The sequence below is a fragment of the Dendropsophus ebraccatus genome, chromosome 3 (genome assembly GCF_027789765.1).
Source record: "Dendropsophus ebraccatus isolate aDenEbr1 chromosome 3, aDenEbr1.pat, whole genome shotgun sequence".
Lineage (NCBI taxonomy): Eukaryota > Metazoa > Chordata > Amphibia > Anura > Hylidae > Dendropsophus > Dendropsophus ebraccatus.
The window spans coordinates 115720136-115743377 of NC_091456.1; the positions used below are offsets into that span (position 1 = coordinate 115720136).

At 47.7% G+C, this 23242-nt stretch overlaps 1 protein-coding gene across 1 annotated transcript in view; it reads right to left on the minus strand.

The window, feature by feature from the left end:
- DOHH (deoxyhypusine hydroxylase) overlaps nt 1-12180 on the minus strand; it is a 28511-nt gene extending 16331 nt beyond the window's left edge. Inside the window, exons 1-2 of the mRNA XM_069962561.1 lie at nt 11696-12180; nt 7873-7949 (exon numbers count right to left, since the gene is read on the minus strand). Coding sequence (XP_069818662.1) covers nt 7873-7949; nt 11696-11975 — 357 coding nt within the window. The 5' untranslated portion in view covers nt 11976-12180. The remainder of the gene's footprint in view (nt 1-7872; nt 7950-11695) is intronic.
- Nucleotides 12181-23242: the final 11062 nt, after the last annotated feature.

A 23242-nucleotide genomic window follows, 5' to 3' on the forward strand; every position in this document is an offset into this window, starting at 1 on the left:
TGCCGTCGGTAGGATTGATGAATTCCTGTGTTTTACTCATATATTGGCAAAACCCGCAATGGCCACAAGCACATGAACCCAAAACGCTAGGGCCTCTGATAATTTGTCCACCACCATGATGACTGTGAACCAGCAGGTCACGTAAGTTTTTGCCTCGCCGATACGCAATGTTAGGTCTTTGTCCAACCACTTCCCTCAAATCTTCATCTAGCAATAGAATGCCCCAATATTTCTGTAATCTCTTAATTTCAATTAAGAGTCATAAGTCCCTATGCACCTGATGATATTGTTGGGACTAGATACAGTGGTGTTTGTCGCGAGAAGGGTCGAGCGGTCACTGGCACATGCTCTATGATATGCCCTTTTCAGGGGTTTTCTTGGATATCCACATGATGTGAAACGAGACTGTAGATTTCTGCATTTACGTTAGAAATCTTGTTCACTGGAACAGTTCCTTTTGGCACGTAAATATTGTCCCGTTGGTATTCCATTTTTTAACGGGACAGGGTGCCAACTTGTCCAATGTAACAAGTTGTTTGTCGCAGTAGGTTTACAGAATATATCCGTTTGGATATTCAAATCATCATCAATACTTATTGTGATATCCAAAAAATTAATGGACTGTTTCTGAATTTCAAAAGTAAAATGCATCCCCAAGTCGTTGTTATTTAATGGACTGTTTCTGAATTTCAAAAGTAAAATGCATCCCCAAGTCGTTGTTATTCAATATGTCGACAAAGTCCACAAACAAATCCGTTCCCCCGCCCACAAAATCAAAACATCATCAATAAACCGCCCCAAAATAAAATGTGACTGGTGAAAAAACTCAAATCCTCATTAAAAACGTGAAAGTGCTCCCACCACCACAAAAATAAATTTGCGTAGTAGGGATGCACGATGCACCGAAATATCGATACTACTATCGATATTTCGGGCAAAAAAACGATTCAATACCAGGATTTCCTGGTATCGATACTTCATGTTACGCTGCATAATAGTGCAGTGCATAAAGTACAGTGCAGAGAACACGGCCGGCGGCTATCTGAGCGCCGGCCGTGTTCTCTGTATGCCTCTCCCTGCCCCCTGCGATCACCTCTGCTGCGCGGCTCTCCCTCAGCTCCCAGCGGCGCCATTTTCAAATAGCCGGCACTTGTGTAGATGCGGCTGTCACACTGACAGCGGCATCTAACCACTCCGTATGCAGCAGGGGTCGGCTACTGTGTGTAGCAGACCCCCGCTGCCGGTGTCTCTCTGATAATAGAGTCCGGCTCGGCCAGACTCCGTTATCAGGGAAATGATTTCTGCAGCGGAGCCGGAGCTGCACAGAGGTCTGGGCGGCTGGGGAGAGAAGACTGAGAGCAGGAGGTCCAGGAGAGGAGGACGGAGGAGGCGGGTGGATGTGCAGCACATGTGAGGATCCAGCCGGCAGGCAGGTGGGGGAGGGGACGGGGCTGTGAGGAGCAGACATCAGTGATGTGGGGGGTGACAAGGGGGGGGTCGGCCTTGCTCTGGCTATAGTCTGTGTGGGATCCTGTGTGACCTCCTCTTCCTCAGCAATTTTGGTGATTGGTGCAGATAGCAGCTGTGTGGGCAGTCAAGGTATCTGATGCAGCAGAGCTGCCTTGGTGACAGCTGATGCAGCAGAGCTGCCTTGGTGACAGCTGATGCAGCAGAGCTGCCTTGGTGACAGCTGATGCAGCAGAGCTGCCTTGGTGACAGCTGATGCAGCAGAGCTGCCTTGGTGACAGCTGATGCAGCAGAGCTGCCTTGGTGACAGCTGATGCAGCAGAGCTGCCTTGGTGACAGCTGATGCAGCAGAGCTGCCTTGGTGACAGCTGATGCAGCAGAGCTGCCTTGGTGACAGCTGATGCAGCAGAGCTGCCTTGGTGACAGCTGATGCAGCAGAGCTGCCTTGGTGACAGCTGATGCAGCAGAGCTGCCTTGGTGACAGCTGATGCAGCAGAGCTGCCTTGGTGACAGCTGATGCAGCAGAGCTGCCTTGGTGACAGCTGATGCAGCAGAGCTGCCTTGGTGACAGCTGATGCAGCAGAGCTGCCTTGGTGACAGCTGATGCAGCAGAGCTGCCTTGGTGACAGCTGATGCAGCAGAGCTGCCTTGGTGACAGCTGATGCAGCAGAGCTGCCTTGGTGACAGCTGATGCAGCAGAGCTGCCTTGGTGACAGCTGATGCAGCAGAGCTGCCTTAGTGACAGCTGATGCAGCAGAGCTGCCTTAGTGACAGCTGATGCAGCAGAGCTGCCTTAGTGACAGCTGATGCAGCAGAGCTGCCTTAGTGACAGCTGATGCAGCAGAGCTGCCTTAGTGACAGCTGATGCAGCAGAGCTGCCTTAGTGACAGCTGATGCAGCAGAGCTGCCTTAGTGACAGCTGATGCAGCAGAGCTGCCTTAGTGACAGCTGATGCAGCAGAGCTGCCTTAGTGACAGCTGATGCAGCAGAGCTGCCTTAGTGACAGCTGATGCAGCAGAGCTGCCTTAGTGACAGCTGATGCAGCAGAGCTGCCTTAGACAGATATCACTAACTTTATTTTTAACACAATAAAATAAAAATAGTCCAAAAATTGGTATCACTGTAATAGTGCAGGGGTATTCTATTTCTACCACTGTATTTTGTTTTTTTATACTTTACTAAGTATCGAACTGGTATTGGAGTATCGAAATAAAAAAGTTAGTATCGGTATCGAACTCAAAATTCTGGTATCGTGACATCACTATTGGGTAGGTAGGTGCACAAGTGCTCCCCATCGCGGTCCCTTTCTCTCTTTAACCCCTTAACGACATAGGGCGTATATTTGCTTGTGTGTTGCTTGTAGCCCGGGACCGCAGGTATTAGCGGGCAGGGTCCGATCGCCGTGCCCGCTAATACAGTAATCAGATGCAGCTGTCAAAGTTGACAGCTGCATCCGATTACCGGACGCAGCGTCATCCCTGGTGTCTAGTGGGGAGATCGCTCCTCCGGGATGTTATCCCGGAGGAGCGCTCTCCGTTACTGAAGCCGGCCGGGGACTGCTCCAAGATGGCGCCGTCCCCGGCTCGGCACTCGTTTACTTCCGGCTGCAGCAGCCGGAAGTAAACGAGTGCCTATCTCATGGATCTCTGCAGCATATCTATGCTGCAGAGATCTCTATGAGAGATCAGAGCTCTTATACTAGAAGTCCCCCAGGGGGGAATAACCCTAACCCCAGGGGGGCTTCTAGTATAGGTGTAAAAGTAAAAAAATACACACAAAGATACACACATATATGAGCACTCACCGCCTGGGACACCTTGGGAGACTTATCAGGCGCAGCAGCGGCTGCCGAGGAGGAAGAGGACTCCATCCCGACTGATCAGACCTCATCAGATCGGACGACCCGCTCCTCTTATGTACTCTGTCCCAGCGGTTTGAATTTTGCGCTTCCGGAGTACTACTTCCGGGTGTGATGTCAGTACGTCCCCACGTAACGTGAGGACGTCACTGTGACCCGCCGCCCCACTTCCGGTGAAACCGCGCGACCGGAAGAGCGTCAGAACGCCAGGCCGCACCGGAAGTAGGCCCCGCACTCGCCTCCAGGCAAGTCCGCTATTACTTACCTGGCGGCGGGTCAATCCTGAGTCTGCCTGCGCCTGGAGAGCCGACCCGGAGGGCGGGATTCCAGCAGACTCCGCACACCAGGATGGCCAGATGACTGGACCACCCCGCTACCCCGGACCCGAAGATCCACAGCTGCTCCCGGGAGGAAGGAGGGTGAACCTCGATCGACCCAGCTGAGGGGTAATGCTTGTCTTCTTTCTTCATGGGGGTTCTCATCTTCCCGACGGATCCCCCACCTCTCGTGCCTGCCCTGTTAGGGACAGGAAAAAGCACTGGTGATTGTGGGAAGGGGAGGGGCTTTTAACCTCTCGTGTTTGTGCTTTTTCCTGTCCCTAGGGGGTAGAGTTAACTCCTGTGGTGCCGTCGTGAAGATGAGGAGAGAAAAAAGTGTTGTTAATAGTAAAAAGCCCCCTCCCCTAATAAAAGTCTGAATCACCCCCCTTTTCCCAGGTTATTAATAAAAGTAAACAAATAAATAAACATGTTTGCTATCGCCGCGTGCGTAATCGCCTGAACTATTAATCACATTCCTGATCTCGCACGGTAAATGGCGTCACCGCAAAAAAATCCCAAAGTGCAAAATTGTGCATTTTTGGTCGCATCAAATCCAGAAAAACTGTAATAAAAAGCGATCAAAAAGTCGTATATGCGCAATCAAGGTACCGATAGAAAAAACAAATCATGGCGCAAAAAATGACACCTCACACAGCCCCATAGACCAAAGGATATAAGCGCTATAAGCCTGGGAATGGAGCGATTTTAAGTGACGTATATTTGTTGACAATGGTTTGAATTTTTTTACAGGCCATCAGATACAATATAAGGCCTTATGCACACGTTCAGTATTTTTTTCTGGTCCTGAAACAACCCGTGAGAAATTGCGGATTGGACATCCGTATTCCATCCGTATTTCCGTAATTCCATTTTTTTACTACTCATTGCTTTTCAATGCACTTCATCCGGATTTTTTTGCGGAAATACGGATGCCAACATGTTACAATCCGTACGCAATTGATTTCAATGAGAGGATCCGTAAAAAAATCAGGGTCCGCACAGGGTCCGCACTAGGACATGTCCTTTTTTTTTTTATGGATTGATTTTCATCCATTTCTGCTACTGATCGTGTGAATAGCCCAATGGACTTCAATGTGCACTAACTCGGATACGGAAATACGGATCCGTAAATTACGGAACGTGTGAATAAGGCCTAAGTTATACATGTTACATATCGTTTTAATCGTAACGACTTGCGGAACATGGATAACAAGTCAGTTTTACCCCAGGGCGAATGGCGTAAAAACACATTTCCCCCAAATTAACAAAATGCGTTTTTATTTTCAATTTCACCACACTTTGAATTTTTTTCTGGTTTCGCAGTATACTTTATGCAAAAATTCAGCCTGTCATTGCAAAGTACAATTAGTGACGCAAAAAATAAGGGCTCATGCGGGTTTCTAGGTGGAAAAATGCAAGTGCTATGGCCTTTTAAGCACAAGGAGTAAAAAATGAAAACGCAAAAATCGAAATTGGCTCTGTCCTTAAGGGGTTAAAATAATAAGTGCCATTTTTGGATATCACAGTAAGTATTGATGATGATTTGAATATCCAAACGGATATATTCCGTAAACCTACTGCGACAAACAACTTGTTACATTGGATCAGTTGGCACCCTGTCCCGTTAAAAAATGGAATACCAACGGGACAATATTTACGTGCCAAAAGGAACTGTTCCAGTGAACAAGATTTCCAACGTAAATGCAGAAATCTACAGTCTCGTTTCACATCACGTGGATATCCAAGAAAACCCCTGAAAAGGGCATATCATAGAGCATGTGCCAGTGACCGCTCGACCCTTTTTCACGACAAACACCACTGTATCTAGTCCCAACAATATCATCAGGTGCATAGGGACTTATGACTCTTAATTGAAATTAAGAGATTACAGAAATATTGGGGCATTTTATTGCTAGGTGAAGATTTGAGGGAAGTGGTTGGACAAAGACCTAACATTACGCATCGGCGAGGCAAAAACTTACGTGACCTGCTGGTTCACAGTCATCATGGTGGTGGACAAATTATCAGAGGCCCTAGCGTTTTGGGTTCATATCCTTGTGGCCATTGCGGGTTTTGCCAATATATGAGTAAAACACAGGAATTCATCAATCCTACCGACGGCAAAATCTATCAGATTAGACAATTTATAAACTGTAGTTCCAGAGGAGTGGTGTATGCAATAAGATGTGGTTGCAATAAATTATACATCGGTAAGACCATTCAGGAGTTGAGAAGAAGAGTCTCCAAACATTTGAGTTGCATACGCACATCTCAGGACACACCTCTGTCGCTAAACGTACATGCGTTCCATAATGGTGATTTCAAACATTTACAAATACGGGGTATATGCCACATTAAACTGGGAGAACGCAAGGGCAATCTGGATCTACAGTTGCTCCCTGAAGAGGCGAGGTGGATTTTTCGTCTTTCTAGTCTGAGTCCGGATGGACTTGATGAGGGTTTCTCATATGCTGCTTTTCTGTAAATATTACATTTCACTTTTTCATTGTTTTCAGTGTTGAATTTATGTTACTTATTATCACCCGTGATTTTTTCTTTGGTGCGGTTTTATTTTGGTTTTGGAACTAGTTTGGACTTATTCTCGTAGGAGGGGTGTCAGTGGCAGCCAATAATATCATAACCACTTTTTGTGAATATTTGTGTATTGGGTAATACAAGGCTTATGCCAATGTGACTTTTAAATGGAGTTTGATCCTCTCTATTAAGATCGATTTGTGCCATGGCATTGCCCTATGCAGGAATTTAGGCTTGATACTTATATGCAATTACTTTCCATGGATTGTTTATATACTTACCTGTTTATGTAATTTCCTATCATATTAATTCCCTAATGTTACCCCTCAGTGATGGATTGTGGCTGACATTTGTCTGGGTCCCTGCGGCTCTACAGCAGTGGGGGTCTTGTGATAGCTAGTGTCATTTATAAGTATTGAGGTCAGCTAGTTCATGTTTATTGTATATTCTCTGTATTATTTGTTTTTTGGCGTTGGGGTTCCTTTTTTGGGGAATTACTTTTGTCATTTAATTATTACATTCTTCCTAATACTTTTTGTATATTAAGGCAATCTATATCATTTCATTAGCCTCACTAATTTTTCCTCACAGTTAGCTTCACTAATTTTTCTTCATTCTTCATATTTCTTTAAGTCCGCACGCATGCGCCAACCATTATCTCAGTTTTACATGTTAAAGTCCTCGTGCATGCGCCGGTATATACCCTCTAGTTGTTATAGATGCGCAGGCGCAATAGATAGATTGTACAAGTGTTTACCTCTAAGTGAGGGCGCCTGCGCTCCACTGGACATCGGACGTCATTACTCATGTGACTGATGACGTATCTCCATCCAACATGATTGGAGGAGGGTCTCTGGCAGCAGATTGGTTTACTTGTATCAGTGCCACTGATTGGCTGTCGCCACGGCACTGATTGATGATGTATAGTGAGGTGAGTGGTGAGCTCATTCTAGATATAGGCTGTTACGTAATTCATTTCATTGGCTGTTATTTTGTTCCCCGCCCCCCATTACGTCATGAACGGAGCATATATAAGTCTTTACCGCACCAGGGGTCACCGCCATTTGCCCTACACCCGAGGACGCCCGTTTAGGGGTGAAACTTGTTGTGGTGGCGGTGTGTTAGGTTTTAATCAGCTACTTCCACAGTCTCTAGATAGAGTAGTCTGCAGCTATTCAGTGTTTATATAGAGTACCACCGGCTGGTGGACATAGACATACAAGTATTAGCGGACTGTGGGAGAGTGTTTTTAACTTTATCACGGTGTTCATATATTTTAGTATCTATTAGTTTATTAAAAGTTACGTTTTAATTGATTTACCAGAGGTGATCCGGGGCCCTTTGGGCTAATGGCCCTTTGCGCCAGTGTGTATTTTGTATGTCTATGGAGGACACAGGGGGGCGGGGCATGGTCACATGCTGCTCCATGACGGCCATCTTATGGACAGAAACAAAACAGAGCAGGGCAGCCCAGCCTGGAGGGGGGAGCCTGATTTTAGCTCTATGAGGTACACAGGGAGCTGCTGTCAGTATATACAGTGAGTACACCTAATACTGTACACCGACTTTTTCTTCCTGTGTGAACATCCTCCAAATTACTCCAATTGAGTTTTTGAACAAATGCTATAGAGATTTTATGATTGTGGTACCAAAGTTCAGAATAATCACTAGTAACTAGACATAGACACTTACCTCTATAACTGAATCCTGGCTATACTTTATCAGCAGCTCCAGAACTTCTGGATCTCCAATAGCCCCCAAAGCTTCACCTGGTGAGAGAATAAATGGAAAACAAGTTTACTTGCTTTTCAGAGGTGATGGAGGTAAAGGGAACCAAATCAGTACAATTGTGCTGGTTTGGCTCCCAGCAAGGCTGCATACATGTGTTAAGTCAGCTTGCTCTGCAGGGATGATTGACAGGCAAAGAGGCCTGTAAGACCATTGTCTTTATTACCGTATTTTCCGGCATATAAGACGACTTTTTAACCCCAAAAATGGCAAGCATCCCCACCATATGGGGCGACCATTTAAAAAAAAGTTAACTCACCCGGGCCCATTCCCAGCCTTCACGCGTATTCGCCTCAGTTCCCGGCGCAGCCAGTGTGACGTACACTGACTGCACTGGGGATGCCCGAAGGTCTTCCGAGCAGCTGAGCGTCTAATCGGAGACGCTCAGATGCTTGGGAGAGCTTCGGAAGAATGACACAGGCTTCGGGAGGCTCCGGAAGTACCCGAAGCCCTTGGCTGCTTGGGAGAGCTTTGGGCATTCCAGGCACAGTCATTGTACGTCACACTGGCTGCGCTGGCAACGGGAGCGGAGGAGAAGACGCGCGGAGGCCGGGAACAGGGCCCGGGTGAGTTAACTTTTTTTTTTTTTCCCTTAGTTTAGCTGCAGTTAACCCCTGCCTGGGGCTGCGGTCAGGTAGGGGTTAACATTTTCCGGCATATAAAGCGAATCCCTGACAATCTGATTAAAAGTCAGGGGTCGTCTTAAACGCCCAGTCGCCTTATATGCCGGAAAATACGGTACATGAAACAATCTGACGAATTGGCCTGATTGGGCAGATCATCACTCTGTGTAGTAGGGCGTTTACTTGCAATGGAAAAACAGATTAAAAAAAAAAAAAACTTGATTTAAGGGCCCTATTACACCAAAAGATGTCTGACAGATTATCTGACAGAATTTTTCAGCAAACGTCTGGAACGGACTATAAACAGAGATCAGGTAGTAAAGATAAGACTGAGATTTCTCCTCTTTTCAAATCCATTCCTGGCTTTGGCTGAAAAAAATCTGTCATATCTTTTGGTGTAGTAGTGCCTTAAGGGTCCATTTACACAGAAAAATTATCTGCCAAAGATTTGTAGCCAAAGCCAGGAGTGGATTCGAAAAGAGGAGAAATCCCAGGCTTTCCTTTACGACATGATCTCTGTTCATAGTCTGTTTCTGGCTTTGGCTTTAAATCTTTGGCAGATAATCTTTCTGTGTAAGTGGACCCTTATTTGGCTAAATCAAAGCACTAATTCAGAAATCTTGGGGACTGTGGCTGAATAGAGATGTGCTAGAATGTGTAATCAGAAATGTATTAATTTAATTAGGATTATGTTAAAGGGGTTGTCTAGCTAAAACAACTGGTATCAGAAAGTTTTACAGATTTCTAAATTCATTCTGTTTTACCATCTCAAGTCTTCAGCTTCTATATGACCTGCAGGAAATGGTGTTTTTTTTTTTAGTCTGACAGTGCTCTCTGCCACCCCCTCTGTCCATGGCAGGAACTGTCAAGAGCAGGAGAGGCTTTATTTAGGGATCTTGCAGTTTTGGGTACTTGTCTTAAAACTAAAATCTCTATTAAAAGGGGTGACAGAGGAGCAAACGGGCGCTGTCAGCGCTCGTTTGCTCCTCATTCCCCGCTCACTGCCACCGGCACTACATGCGGCGGCAGCAAGCAGGTGAGTACAGGGGGGGCTGCTCGGGTGATTGCTAGATTGTCCGGGCAGCCCATAGAGGATATTCCACGGAGCGACAGGAGCATATCCCTGCTATCACAGTCGTTTGTCTTTCAACATGTTGAAATACAAACGACAGCAACGATCAGCTGACATCGTTCATGTTAGCTGATCGTTGCCTTCTGTTACACAGGACAGTTGACAGCCGAACATGGCTGATAATCTTTACGTGTAATAGGGCCTTAAGCCGAGACCTATTCTGTATGGATGGTTTCACAACAGTGCCCTTCTTATCAGCAGATACAGGAGTACAGTGACAGGTGACACCACCATAAAGATAACAGAGCCACACACAATAGCTGTGTTGTAGGGCTGGGCGATATACCACTAAACAAATGATACCAAGTCTCCTGCGCTACCGGTGAGTGGGGAGGCTGGTGCTGCTAGTACTATAAAGACTTGGGCCCTAATACACCAACAGATTATCTGACAGATTGTTCTGAGCCAAAGACAGAAATGGACTATAAACAGAACAGGTAATGGAAAGACGGAGATTTCTCCTCTTTTCAAATCCATTCCTGGCTTTGGCTTAAAAAAATCTGTCAGATAATTTGTTGGTAATAGGGCCCTTAGTCTATTTTTTTGAAGAAGCAGCCCTAGTTTAGTGCAATTAAAGAGTATCTATCATTTGGAGCGGGTGGCAGGATACACTGCAAAAATCCTGCTGGTGGGCGCCAGAGACAGTTCTTCCGGCACAGCCTTTGACTGCATTGTAAGTATATACAGTCAAGGGGTCAGGCAGAAAAACTCCACACAGGCAGCCCACCAACTTTTTTGCAGTGTATCCTGCCACTATATGATAAGTACTCTTTAAACAAAAAAAAAAACAAAATAATTCTAGTTTGGCGATATCCATTATACACTGAGCCCACACAGGCCAGGCACTGCGATATCCATTATACACTGAGCCCACACAGGCCAGGCACTGCGATACACATTATACACTGAGCCCACACAGGCCAGGCACTGTGATATCCATTATGCACTGAGCCCACACAGGCCAGGCACTGCAATATCCATTATACACTGAGCCCACACAGGCCAGGCACTGCGATATCCATTATACACTGAGCCCACACAGGCCAGGCACTGCGATATCCATTATGCACTGAGCCCACACAGGCCAGGCACTGCGATACCCATTATACACTGAGCCCACACAGGCCAGGCACTGCGATACCCATTATACACTGAGCCCACACAGGCCAGGCACTGCGATACACATTATACACTGAGCCCACACAGGCCAGGCACTGCGATACCCATTATACACTGAGCCCACACAGGCCAGGCACTGCGATACCCATTATACACTGAGCCCACACAGGCCAGGCACTGCGATACCCATTATACACTGAGCCCACACAGGCCAGGCACTGCGATACCCATTATACACTGAGCCCACACAGGCCAGGCACTGCGATACACATTATACACTGAGCCCACACAGGCCAGGCACTGCGATATCCATTATGCACTGAGCCCACACAGGCCAGGCACTGCGATACCCATTATACACTGAGCCCACACAGGCCAGGCACTGCGATACCCATTATACACTGAGCCCACACAGGCCAGGCACTGCGATACACATTATACACTGAGCCCACACAGGCCAGGCACTGCGATATCCATTATGCACTGAGCCCACACAGGCCAGGCACTGCGATACCCATTATACACTGAGCCCACACAGGCCAGGCACTGCGATACCCATTATACACTGAGCCCACACAGGCCAGGCACTGCGATACACATTATACACTGAGCCCACACAGTCCAGGCACTGCGATATCCATTATACACTGAGCCCACACAGGCCAGGCACTGCGATACCCATTATACACTGAGCCCACACAGGCCAGGTACTGCGATATACAGTATATGCAAAAAGCACTGGAGTACATCAGTTATACAAGAAATATAAAATATTAACTTGTCGCCATCTAATGTTAAAGTACAACCCGGTGTACCCTACCACACCAATAATGTGCATTATACTGCCAGCTACCTGCTTCATGGCGCACCATAGGTTCCTGGCTGCGGTCCTCCAGCACCGCTCTCAGTATGGGCAGCGCCCGGCAATCTCTCATCTGCCCCAAGCAGTAGGCCAGTTCATGCTTTAAAAGCGCCGACTCATCACCAAACCCGCGCCCGATCCACTCCACGGCCTCAGCTCCACCAAGGTTGCGAAGTGTGAACAGTGCGCGGAATCGGGCCGGTAATGGGAGACTCGTATCCAGCAGTAACCGACCGACACTGGCCACCTGCTCGCTGCTGAGCGCCGCCATTTTACACTGAAAGACGCGCGGCGGATATGACGAGAGAAGAGTCGTCACATATGGTGCTGTAGGAATTATCTCATCCCTTCCCCCCTCCCTCAGGTTCCGAACAATCAGTAGCTATTTCTTTGTGCATAGAGGGGCGTATAGCCCACTTAGAGGGAGAGAGGGGAGTTCACTGACTAGTAGCTGAGTTTGTGCTGGTGTGTAAGAGTTTGGCACATGCATGCACATGATAGTGTCCAACTGAGGAAACTGATGGGGGAAAGGTGTGTGGTACTGCTGAAAGTACATGACAGTGATGGGCGAATAGTGATGAGCGGACATGTGGGTATTCGGGCTTGGCCCAACCAGAAAGAAATACAGTTTGGGAACCCACACTAAACCCGGGACATACTAAAAAGCATGAACAAAAAGAATGAAGAAAAAGAATGAACATTATTTCCTATGGGGAGACATCTAAAATATGGTTTTAATTGGTTTCATTTGTTAGAAAGACCAGGAATGAACAGCATTTTTCTGTAGTGCTCAGTGGACTGAGTGTATGTACTGTAGAAACCGATGTGTAATACCTTACCTGTGCAAGGTACATCTGGAATGAATAGGATAAGTAGTGAAATTAAGGCATATTCCATCATAAAAAGAGGTGTAGTTCTTTCCCCATGCAAGATAGACCAGGAATGAACAGCATTTTTCTGTAGTGCTCAATGTACTAAGTGTATGTACTTTAGAAACCGATGTGTTTTACCCTACCTGTGCAAGGTACACCTGGAATGAATAGGAAAAGAAGTGAAATTAAGGCATATTCCATCAAAAAAAGAGGTGTAGTTCTTTCCCCGTGCAAGATAGACCAGGAATGAACAGCATATATCTGGAGTGCACAGAGCAAGGAGCATTTGTACAATAGAAACCGATTGGTAATACCTTATCCGTCCAAGGTACACTTGGAATGAGTAGGATACATAGTCGATGCAAGGGCAGAGAGATCCATCCTTCTGGACAAATAACCCTGCTCCAGCTAAAAAGAGGAAGACTTTCGGAAGAAGCCCTTTTGCAGGTTATCCTTGATGTACGCAGAAATGGCTTCAGTTTCCGGATCAGAGGGTGGATACACTCTACCACGAGTGGGTGTAGCACTGAGAAGTAGATTTATAGGGCAATCTTATGGCCGATGAGGTGCTAACATGTCAGCCTTCTTTTCGGTGAACACATCAGCAAAGTCCTGTTACTGGTCTGGAAGAGGCAACGGCTTGGAAGAGTCAGAAGGTGGTGGAGGCACCCGGTTGTGAGAGGTTTGCAGACATCATCTGAAGCAATCTGGCCCCCAACGCAAGACCTCCCTGGTCTTCCAGTCAAGGCTAGGGGCGTGCAGCTTTAGCTAAGGGAGACCCAACAGGGTGGCAGAAGAGGAACGGGACAGAATGTAGAAGGTGATCTTCTCTGTACTGGGACTTGCCAGAAGTTTGTCGAGCAGGACCACAGGGAGCAGCCACTTCTGGACCAAGGATGCTGCAACAAAGTTGTGTGCTGAGCCAGAATCCAGGAAGGCGGTGGACTGGAATCACTGTCCAGACGAAGCAGAGATTGTAATCGCCAAGGACAGGCGTGGAGAGGAAGCATTCACACCTAGGGAGGCCTCTCCTACCTGGCCTAGGTGTAACAGTTTCCCGTCTGCTGAGGATGTTGAGCACAATTCAGGTGGAAGTGGTTGGGTCTAGCACAATAGAGGCACAGGTTTTGGTCCCGGCAATGAGTTCTCTCTTCTGCCGTCAAATGACCTATGTCCACCTGCACGGGCTAATCGGAGGCTGGCGGGGACAAAGAACAACTCCTTTGTCAGGTAGTATGCAAAACTGTTCAGCACGCTGGCTCACAAACTCGACAGGGATAATGCTGCCTAGTCGCCACCTTTCCAGTTGGGCAAAGGACATGCTTTCCAGCCAGGACCTCCCTTCCTCTTTAAATGACCTGATCCACTTGGCCACTTAGATCGATGTTCCTTTCTCCGTAAGGGAAGAGGAGTTTTGTCAAGAACGTGTTGGTATGTCCTCGCCGTATACAACTGCCTTCAAAAGACCACCTACTGCTTTGTCCCCGCCAGCCTCCAATGAGCCCGTGCAGGTGGGCATAGGTCGTTTGACGGCAGAAGAGAGAACTTATTGTCGGGAGCAAAACCTGTGCCTCTATTGTGCTAGACCCAATCACTTCCACCTGAATTGTGCTCAACATCCTCAGCAGATGGGAAACTCTTGCACCTAGGCCAGGTAGGAGAGGCCTCCCTAGGTGTGAATGCTTCCTCTCCATGCCTGTCCTTGGCGATTACGATCTCTGCTTCTTCTGGACAGCGATTCCAGTCCACCGCCTTCCTGGATTCTGGCTCAGCACACAACTTGCAGCATCCTTGGTCCAGAAGTGGCTACTACCTGTGGTCCTGCTCGACAAACTTCTGGCAAGTCCCAGTACAGAGAAGATCACCTTCTACATTCTGTTCCCCGGTTCCTCTTCTGCCACCCTGTTGGGTCTCCCTTAGCTACAGCTGCACGCCCCTAGCCTTGACTGGTCTTGCGTTGGGGGCCAGATTGCTTCAGACGATGTCTGCAGACCTCTCATAACCGGGTACCTCCACCACCTTCTGACTCTTCCAAGCCGTTGCCTGGTCTCCCAGACCAGTAACAGGACTTTGTTGATGTGTTCACCGAAAAGAAGGCTGACATGTTAGCACCTCATCGGCCATAAGATTGCCCTATAAATCTACTTCTCAGTGCTACGCCCACTCGTGGTAGAGTGTATCCACCCTCTGATCCGGAAACTGAAGCCATGTCTGCGTATATCAAGGATAACCTGCAAAAGGGCTTTTTCCGAAAGTCTTCCTCTTTAGCTGGAGCAGGGTTCTTATTTGTCCAGAAGGATGGATCTCTCTGCCCTTGCATCGACTATGTATCCTACTCATTCCAGGTGTACCTTGGACGGATAAGGTATTACCAATCGGTTTCTATTGTACAAACGCTCCTTGCTCTGTGCACTCCGGATATATGCTGTTCATTCCGGGTCTATCTTGCACGGGGAAAGAACTACACCTCTTTTTTGATGGAATATGCCTTAATTTCACTTCTTTTCCTATTCATTCCAGGTGTACCTTGCACAGGTAGAGTAAAACACATCAGTTTCTACAGTATATATACTCAGTACACTGAGCACTAGAGAAAAATGCTGTTCATTCCGGGTCTATTTTGCACGGGGAAAGAACTACACCTGTTTTTTTGATGGAATATGCCTTAATTTCACTACTTATCGTATTCATTCCAAGTGTACCTTGCACAGGTAGGGTAAAACACATCAATATTTATGGTCTATATACTCAATCCACTGAGCACTACAGAAAAATGCTGTTCATTCCTGGTCTATCTTGCACGGGGAAAGAACTACACCTCTTTTTTGGATGGAATATGCCTTAATTTCACCACTTATCCTATTCATTCCAGATGTACCTTGCACAGGCAAGGTATTACACATCGGTTTCTACAGTACATACACTCAGTCCACTGAGCACTACAGAAAAATACTGTTCATTCCTGGTCTTTCTAACCAATTAAAACCATATTTTAGATGTCTCCCTATAGGAAATAATGTTCATTCTTTTTCTTCATTCTTTTTGTTCATGCTTTTTAGTATGTCCCACTAAACCTAGACCCAAATCCAGTTCCCATTGAGGCCATACAGACCTGGTACTGCCCTGTACATTACAGTGTGAGACCACACAGACCTGGTACTGCCCTATACTAGTGTTGCACGATGCACCGAAATATCAATACTACTATCGATATTCCGGGCGAAAAAACGATTCGGTACCAGGATTTCCTGGTATCGACTTTATTTTGAGCTGCCTAATAGCGCAGCTTAAAATAAAGTACAGTGCAGAGTAGGGATGTCCCGATACCAGAATTTTGAGTTCGATACCAATACCAACTTTTTTATTTCGATACTCAATACCATTTCGATACTTGATTCAATATAATGCTGTTTTCTGATTCCCATAACTTTTAAAATCTTTCAGCCGGTAGGGCTGTCTGAGAGTCTTTTTTTAGTGCGCAGTGATTTGCAGCTTTGATTGGTACCGTGTTTGCATATATGACTTTTTTGGTGCAAACACTGTATACTGTGCTAGATTGGGAAGGTAGTATGGCTGACACACAGTATAGTATGTTGGGGGTAGTAGTTGTATGGCTGACACACAGTATAGTATGTTGGGGGTAGTAGTTGTATGGCTGACACACAGTATAGTATGTTGGGGGTAGTAGTTGTATGGCTGACACAGTATAGTATGTTGGGGATAATAGTTGTATGGCTGACTCACAGTATAGTAGGTTGGGGGTAGTAGTAGTATGGCAGATGCACAGTATAGTAGGTTGGGGGTAGTAGTAGTATGGGAGATGCACGGTATAGTAGGTTGGGGGTAGTAGTAGTATGGGAGATGCACAGTATAGTAGGTTGGGGGTAGTAGTAGTATGGCAGATGCACAGTATAGTAGGTTGGGGGTAGTAGTATGGCAAATGCACAGTATAGTATGTTGGGGGTAGTAGTATGGCAAATGCACAGTATAGTATGATGGGGGTAGTAGTAGTATGGCAGTTGCACAGTATAGTAGGTTGGGGGTAGTAGTAGTATGGCAGATGCACAGTATAGTAGGTTGGGGGTAGTAGTAGTATGGCAGATGCACAGTATAGTAGGGTGGGGGTAGTAGTATGGCAAATGCACAGTATAGTATGGTGGGGGTAGTAGTAGTATGGCAGTTGCACAGTATAGTAGGTTGGGGGTAGTAGTAGTATGGCAGATGCACAGTATAGTAGGTTGGGGGTAGTAGTAGTATGGCAGATGCACAGTATAGTATGATGGGGGTAGTAGTAGTATGGCAGATGCACAGTATAGTAGGTTGGGGGTAGTAGTATGGCTGACACATAAAACAAGTAAAGTATATTGGGGGTAGTAGTAGTATGGCTGACACATAACATTAGTATAGTATATTGGGGATAGTAGTTGTATGGTTGACACATAGCTATACAACTACTATCCCCAACATACTATACTAGTGCTGACCCAGCACTAGTATAGTACATTGGGGATAGGAATAGTTGTAGTGGAGCAGAACCCTCACCTCCTGCTCCATGCTGCCCGGTCCCAGCATCACTCCTCCCTCCCTCCCAGCCCCCACACCACACAGGCCGCAGCCTCCTCACTACGGGACAATCTCTAAAGCCATCGGCTGAGGCGCACGGAGCCGCTCGGATGCTGCTGACACAGCGGCATCTACACAGTTAAATAGCCGGTGTAACTGTGTAGATGCCGCTGTGAAGTGTCAGCACTCAGCAGCATCCGAGCTGCTCCGTACGCCGCAGCCGATGGCTTTGGAGATTGTCCCGTAGTGAGGAGGCTGCGGCCTGTGTGCGGGGGCTGGGAGTCACAACGGAGCACAGCCCAGTATAAATACCGCTCCATTAGTGACAGCGGCATGCCGTACCCGGACGGCCCGCGCAGGTTGCAGACCAGGGGTCGGCCAGTGGGAAGTGTGGGGTTAACCCCCGGCCGTGACACATGTGCTGTGGCACGCTGGCTCACTAACCTGCTTGACCGGGCAGCATGGAGATGGAGCAGAAGTTGGTGAGCTGCGTGGGGGAGAGAGATGACACCGAGACCAGGCAGCATGGAGAAGGAGTTGGTGAGCCGCGCGGGGGGGTGGGGAGCACACAGAGAACACGACCGGCGCTCAGATAGCCGCCGGCCGTGTTCTCTGCACTATACTCTATGTTAAGCTGAGCTATTGCACATCTTAACATAAAGTATCGATACCAGGAAATCCTGGTACCGAACCGTTTTTTTGCCCCGAATATCGATATTAGTATCGATATTTCGGTGCATCGTGCATCACTAGTGCAGAGAACACGGCCGGCGGCTAGCTGAGCGCTGGCGGTGTTCTCTGTGTGCCGCCCCCTCCTCAGCCCGCGCACCCTCTGCTCACAGCCGCACGAACTTCAAATAGCCGACACTCAGCGGTGGCTAGTGCCGGCTAGTTTACTGAGTGCATACCGCTGTCACAACTGACAGCGGCATATGACAACTCCTAAGCAGCTCCAGGGGTGAGAAAAGAGTGAGAAGCGTACGGAGAGGGTTAACTTGGACTGAGGAGGAGGCACGGACAGCAGCTGCACGGGGGAGGGCAGACACACAGGAAGCGCTGCAGGAGACACGGCCCTCCCGGAACAGCAAGTGATAGATGTGGTGCCGAACACTTAATCACCAGCACTGAGGCACCCTCCGCTGACCCTGCCTGAGTAGAAGGGCTGTCACCCTGGGAATGCTTGTCTTATCCGGGGAGAAAGGTGAGCGCTGTGCTTGCTGAACATTTAGAATGACTGCAGCTGTACAGTCTGTGCAGTCTGCGGTACCGCTCTCCACACGCTACAGGGGTGGCCTGGGATGGCCTGCTCTCTGTGTTATTGACAGACTGAGACACCCCTGGTGGGCATACACCTTCCTCATAGCTCCTCCACCTGTCCTTGTTGCAGGGCAGCATTATAATAATGACAGGGCCTTATTGGAGCCCCCTACACACTGGAAGCTGCCATAGTGATTTATATGGAGCCCCTTACACACTGGGGGCTGCCATAGTGTATGATCAGCATCCCCCAACACACTGGGGGCTGCCATAATATGTGGTCAGCAGTCCTCTATAAACTGGTGGCTGCCATGGTGTACTTAAGAAACTGCTAGTGTGCATCTATCCCCCTCCAGGAGCCGTTGCAGTGGCCATTCATGTCCCCCTGGGGGCCAGGGGCGGGTTGGGCCGGGGGGCAGGGGGGCATATGCCCCCTGGGCCGGGCTTCCCCCAGCTGTCAGGGCCGCATGGCTGCTGACAGCTGGCTGGAGTCCTCAGTGCCTCCCCTGCTTACAGCCCCGGCCCTCTTCAGTCATATTTACCTGTGGCTGTGGTGGATCCGGACTGTGATGGAAGCGGCCGCCGAAGCCCCGCCCCCATACCGGTAAGCCCCGCCCCCTGTATGGCCACTATGCTTTCTATAAGCCTAAGAGGCTTATGGTAAAAAGCAAACTGCTGTATGCAGTATCTTCCTCCGGCCACCAGAGGCCGCTCTCTCCTCCCAGCTGGTTCTCCTGCAACTGGGCTAGAAGAGCCTGAAGACGGAGAAGATGGTGTCTGCAGCAAGCAAGGTACCTACACAGGAGGAGATCTACACAGCAGGCCATAGGGCAGGGGGAGGGAACCAAGGCCCTCCAGCTGCTGCAAAACTACAACTCCCATCATAGCTGGAGAGTGATAGGCTGTCCATGGATGATGGGAGTTGTAGTTTTGCAACAGCTGAAGAGCCAAGGTTCCCCCTCCCTGACATAGAGGATACATATATACAGGAGACCTACACAGGAGGATACATATATACAGGAGACCTACACAGGAGGATACATATATACAGGAGGAGACATACAAAGGGGTACATAGAGCATACATATATACAGGAGGAAGCATATATACAGGGGTACATAGTGGATACATATATACAGGAGGAGGCATATATACAGGGGTACATAGAGGATACATATATACAAGAGGAGACATACTGAGGAGTATATAGAGGATACATATATACAGGAGGAGACATACAGAGGGGTACATAGAGGATACATATATACAGGAGGAGACATACAGAGGATACATATATACAGGAGGAGGCATATATACAGGGGTACATAGAGGATACATATATACAGGAGGAGGCATATATACAGGGGTACATAGAGGATACATATATACAAGAGGAGACATACTGAGGAGTATATAGAGGATACATATATACAGGAGGAGACATACAGAGGGGTACATAGAGGATACATATATACAGGAGGAGACATATATACAGGGGTACATAGAGGATACATATATACAGGAGGATACATCTATACAGGGGTACATATAGGATACATATATACAGGAGGAGACATATACAGGGGTACATAGAGAAAAAGAAATGGTGTGGAGACAGCATCCATCCAGTGAAAAAATATTTTTACTTTATTTTAAGCCATTGCATATAAAAAGATTACCGACGTTTCGGCTCTAACACTTAAGAAAGGCTCAGGAGTGTTAGAGCCGAAACGTCGGTGATCTTTTTATATGCAATGGCTTAAAATAAAGTAAAAATATTTTTTCACTGGATGGATGCTGTCTCCACACCATTTCTTTTTCGCTATTGAGTATCAGGTGTGGGCCCACCTGACGGAGACTGTGCATCCCTGGGAGGTTCCGCTGTTCCAACCTTGGACTTTACCAGGGGTACATAGAGGATACATATATACAGGAGGAGACATATATACAGGAGGAGACATACAGAGGATACATATATACAGGAGGAGACATATATACAGGGGTACATATAGGATATGTATATACAGGAGGAGACATACAGAGGGGTACATAGAGGATACATATATACAGGAGGAGACATACAGAGGGGTACATAGAGGATATATATATACAGGAGGAGACATATATACAGGAGGAGACATACAGAGGATACATATATACAGGAGGAGACATATATACAGGGGTACATAGAGGATACATATATACAGGAGGAGACATACAGAGGATACATATATACAGGAGGAGACATATATACAGGGGTACATAGAGGATACATATATACAGGAGGAGACTTATATACAGGAGGAGACATACAGAGGATACATATATACAGGAGGAGACATATATACAGGGGTACATAGAGGATACATACATACAGGAGGAGACATATATACAGGAGGAGACATACAGAGGATACATATATACAGGAGGAGACATATATACAGGGGTGCATAGAGGATACATACATACAGAGGAGTTAGGGCTGGGCGATTAATCAAATTAATTTGCCCAGAAGGTTAGAATCAATTTCGATTAAAACCGTAAATTCAATTTTCACAAAAAATCATTGCAGGTGGAGCAGCGTAGAGTGACGGGTTGGCGGCCGGGCAAGAGGTGCAGGTCAAGCAGTCGGCGCGGAGGTGAGGTGCATGGCGGGCGGCGGTGCGTGGAGTGTCGGGCCGGAGGTGAGGTGCAGGGCGGTCGGCAGTCCGCCTAACAGAGCCGCGACTGACCTACCCCAGCTATACATATCACGTCCTGCTCCCCTCCCGGCCACACGTGCAGGTCCCCGGTCTCTGGAGGAGGCTGCAGGGACTGTAGTGGTGATAACGTTGCTTCGGGTCCTGGAGCTGAACAGCGGGATCTGCATCCCCCGATCCCGCAGTACAGCTCCAGTAATGGCAGTGACGCTATCACCTCTACAGTCCCTGTGGCCTGCTTCAGAGACCAGGGACCTGCACGTGTGGCCGGGAGGGGAACCTGTGTGCCGGGGTGAGAGGAGGAGGGATATGTGCACTCCTGCCCCAATCACCCCCAGCTGCCCAATCCCTCTAGAGTCACCCCCAGTCTGCCTTAGTCCCCCTCTGTCACCCCCAGCTGCCCCAGTCCCCCTAGAGTCACCCCCAGTCCCCCTCAGTCATCCACAGTCTGCCCAGTCCCCCTCAGTCACCCCAGTCTGCCCCAGTCCCTCTCAGTCATCCACAGTCTGCCCAGTCCCCCCTCAGTCGCCCAAGTCTGCCCCAGTCCCTCTCAGTCACCCCCAGTCTGCCCTAGTCCTCATTCAGTCAACTCCAACTGCCCCAGTCCCGCTTAAGTCAACCCCAGTTTGCCCCAGTCCCCCTCAGTCACCCCCAGCTGCCCCACTCACCCCCCAGTTTGCCCCGTACACCCCCAGCTCTCCCAGTCATCCCCAGCTGCCCCAGTTTCCCCCAGTATGCCCCTATCACCTCTCATCTATACCTTTATTCCTACTACACCCCTCATCTTTACCTGTACTACTACAGCCCACATCTATACCTGTACTACTAATCCCCCTCATCAGTATTACTAATACCCCCCATATCTATACCTGTACTACCTCACCCCTCATCTTTACCTGTACTACTACACCCATTATCCACTATACCTCCACTACTACACTCTACCTAGATGGAGGCACCATGTGTCCCGCTACCCCCCCCCCCCTCGCTTATCCCGGAAATGCCCCTGCCTGCATGTGTCCCTGCTACATAGAGGATACATATATACAGGAGGGCATAGAGGATACATATATACAGGAGTACATAGTGGATACATATATACAGCAGTAAATAGAGGATACATGTATACAGCAGTACATAGAGGATACATATATACAGGGGGAGGCATATATACAGCAGTACATAGAGGATACATATATACAGGGGGAGGCATATATACAGTAGTACATAGAGGATACATATATATATACAAGAGTACATAGAGTATACATATATATACAGGAGTACATAGAGGAGGCATATATACAGGAGGACATAGAGGATACATATATACAGCAGTACATAGAGGAGACGTATATACAGAAGTATATAGATGATACATATATACAAGAGGAGACCTACACAGGAGTACATAGAGGAGACATATATACAGAAGTACATCGAGTGATATAAACTATTGTAAAAATACAGTAACCCCAGCTTTCCCAGCATCTTGCGTAGTAGTCAGTATAATGAGGGTCAGGCAGCTTTCCCAGCATCTTGTATTTGTAGTCAGTATAATGGAGGTCACCCAGCTTTCCCACCATCTTATCCTCAGTATAATGGAGGTCACCCAGCTTTCCCACCATCTTATACTCAGTATGATGGAGGTCACCCAGCTTTCCCACCATCTTATACTCAGTATGATGGAGGTCACCCAGCCTTCCAGCATCTTGTAGACAGTTTTATGGGGGTCACCAGCTTTTCCACCATCTTATACTTAGTATGATGGAGGTCACCCAGCTTTCCCAGCATCTTATACTAAATATGATGGAGGTCACACAGCTTTCCCAGTATCTTGTAGTCAGTATGATGGAGGTTACCCAGCTTTCCCACCATCTTATACTCAGTATGACGGGGGTCACCCAGCTTTCCCACCATCCTATACTCAGTATAATGGAGGTCACCCAGCTTTCACAGCATCTTATACTTAGTATCATGGAGGTCACCCAGCTTTCCCAGCATCTTATAATCAGTATGATGGAGGTCACCCAGCTTTCCAGCATCTTATACTCAGTATGATAGAGGTCACCCAGCTTTCCCACCATCCTATACTCAGTATAATGGAGGTCACCCAGCTTTCACAGCATCTTATACTTAGTATCATG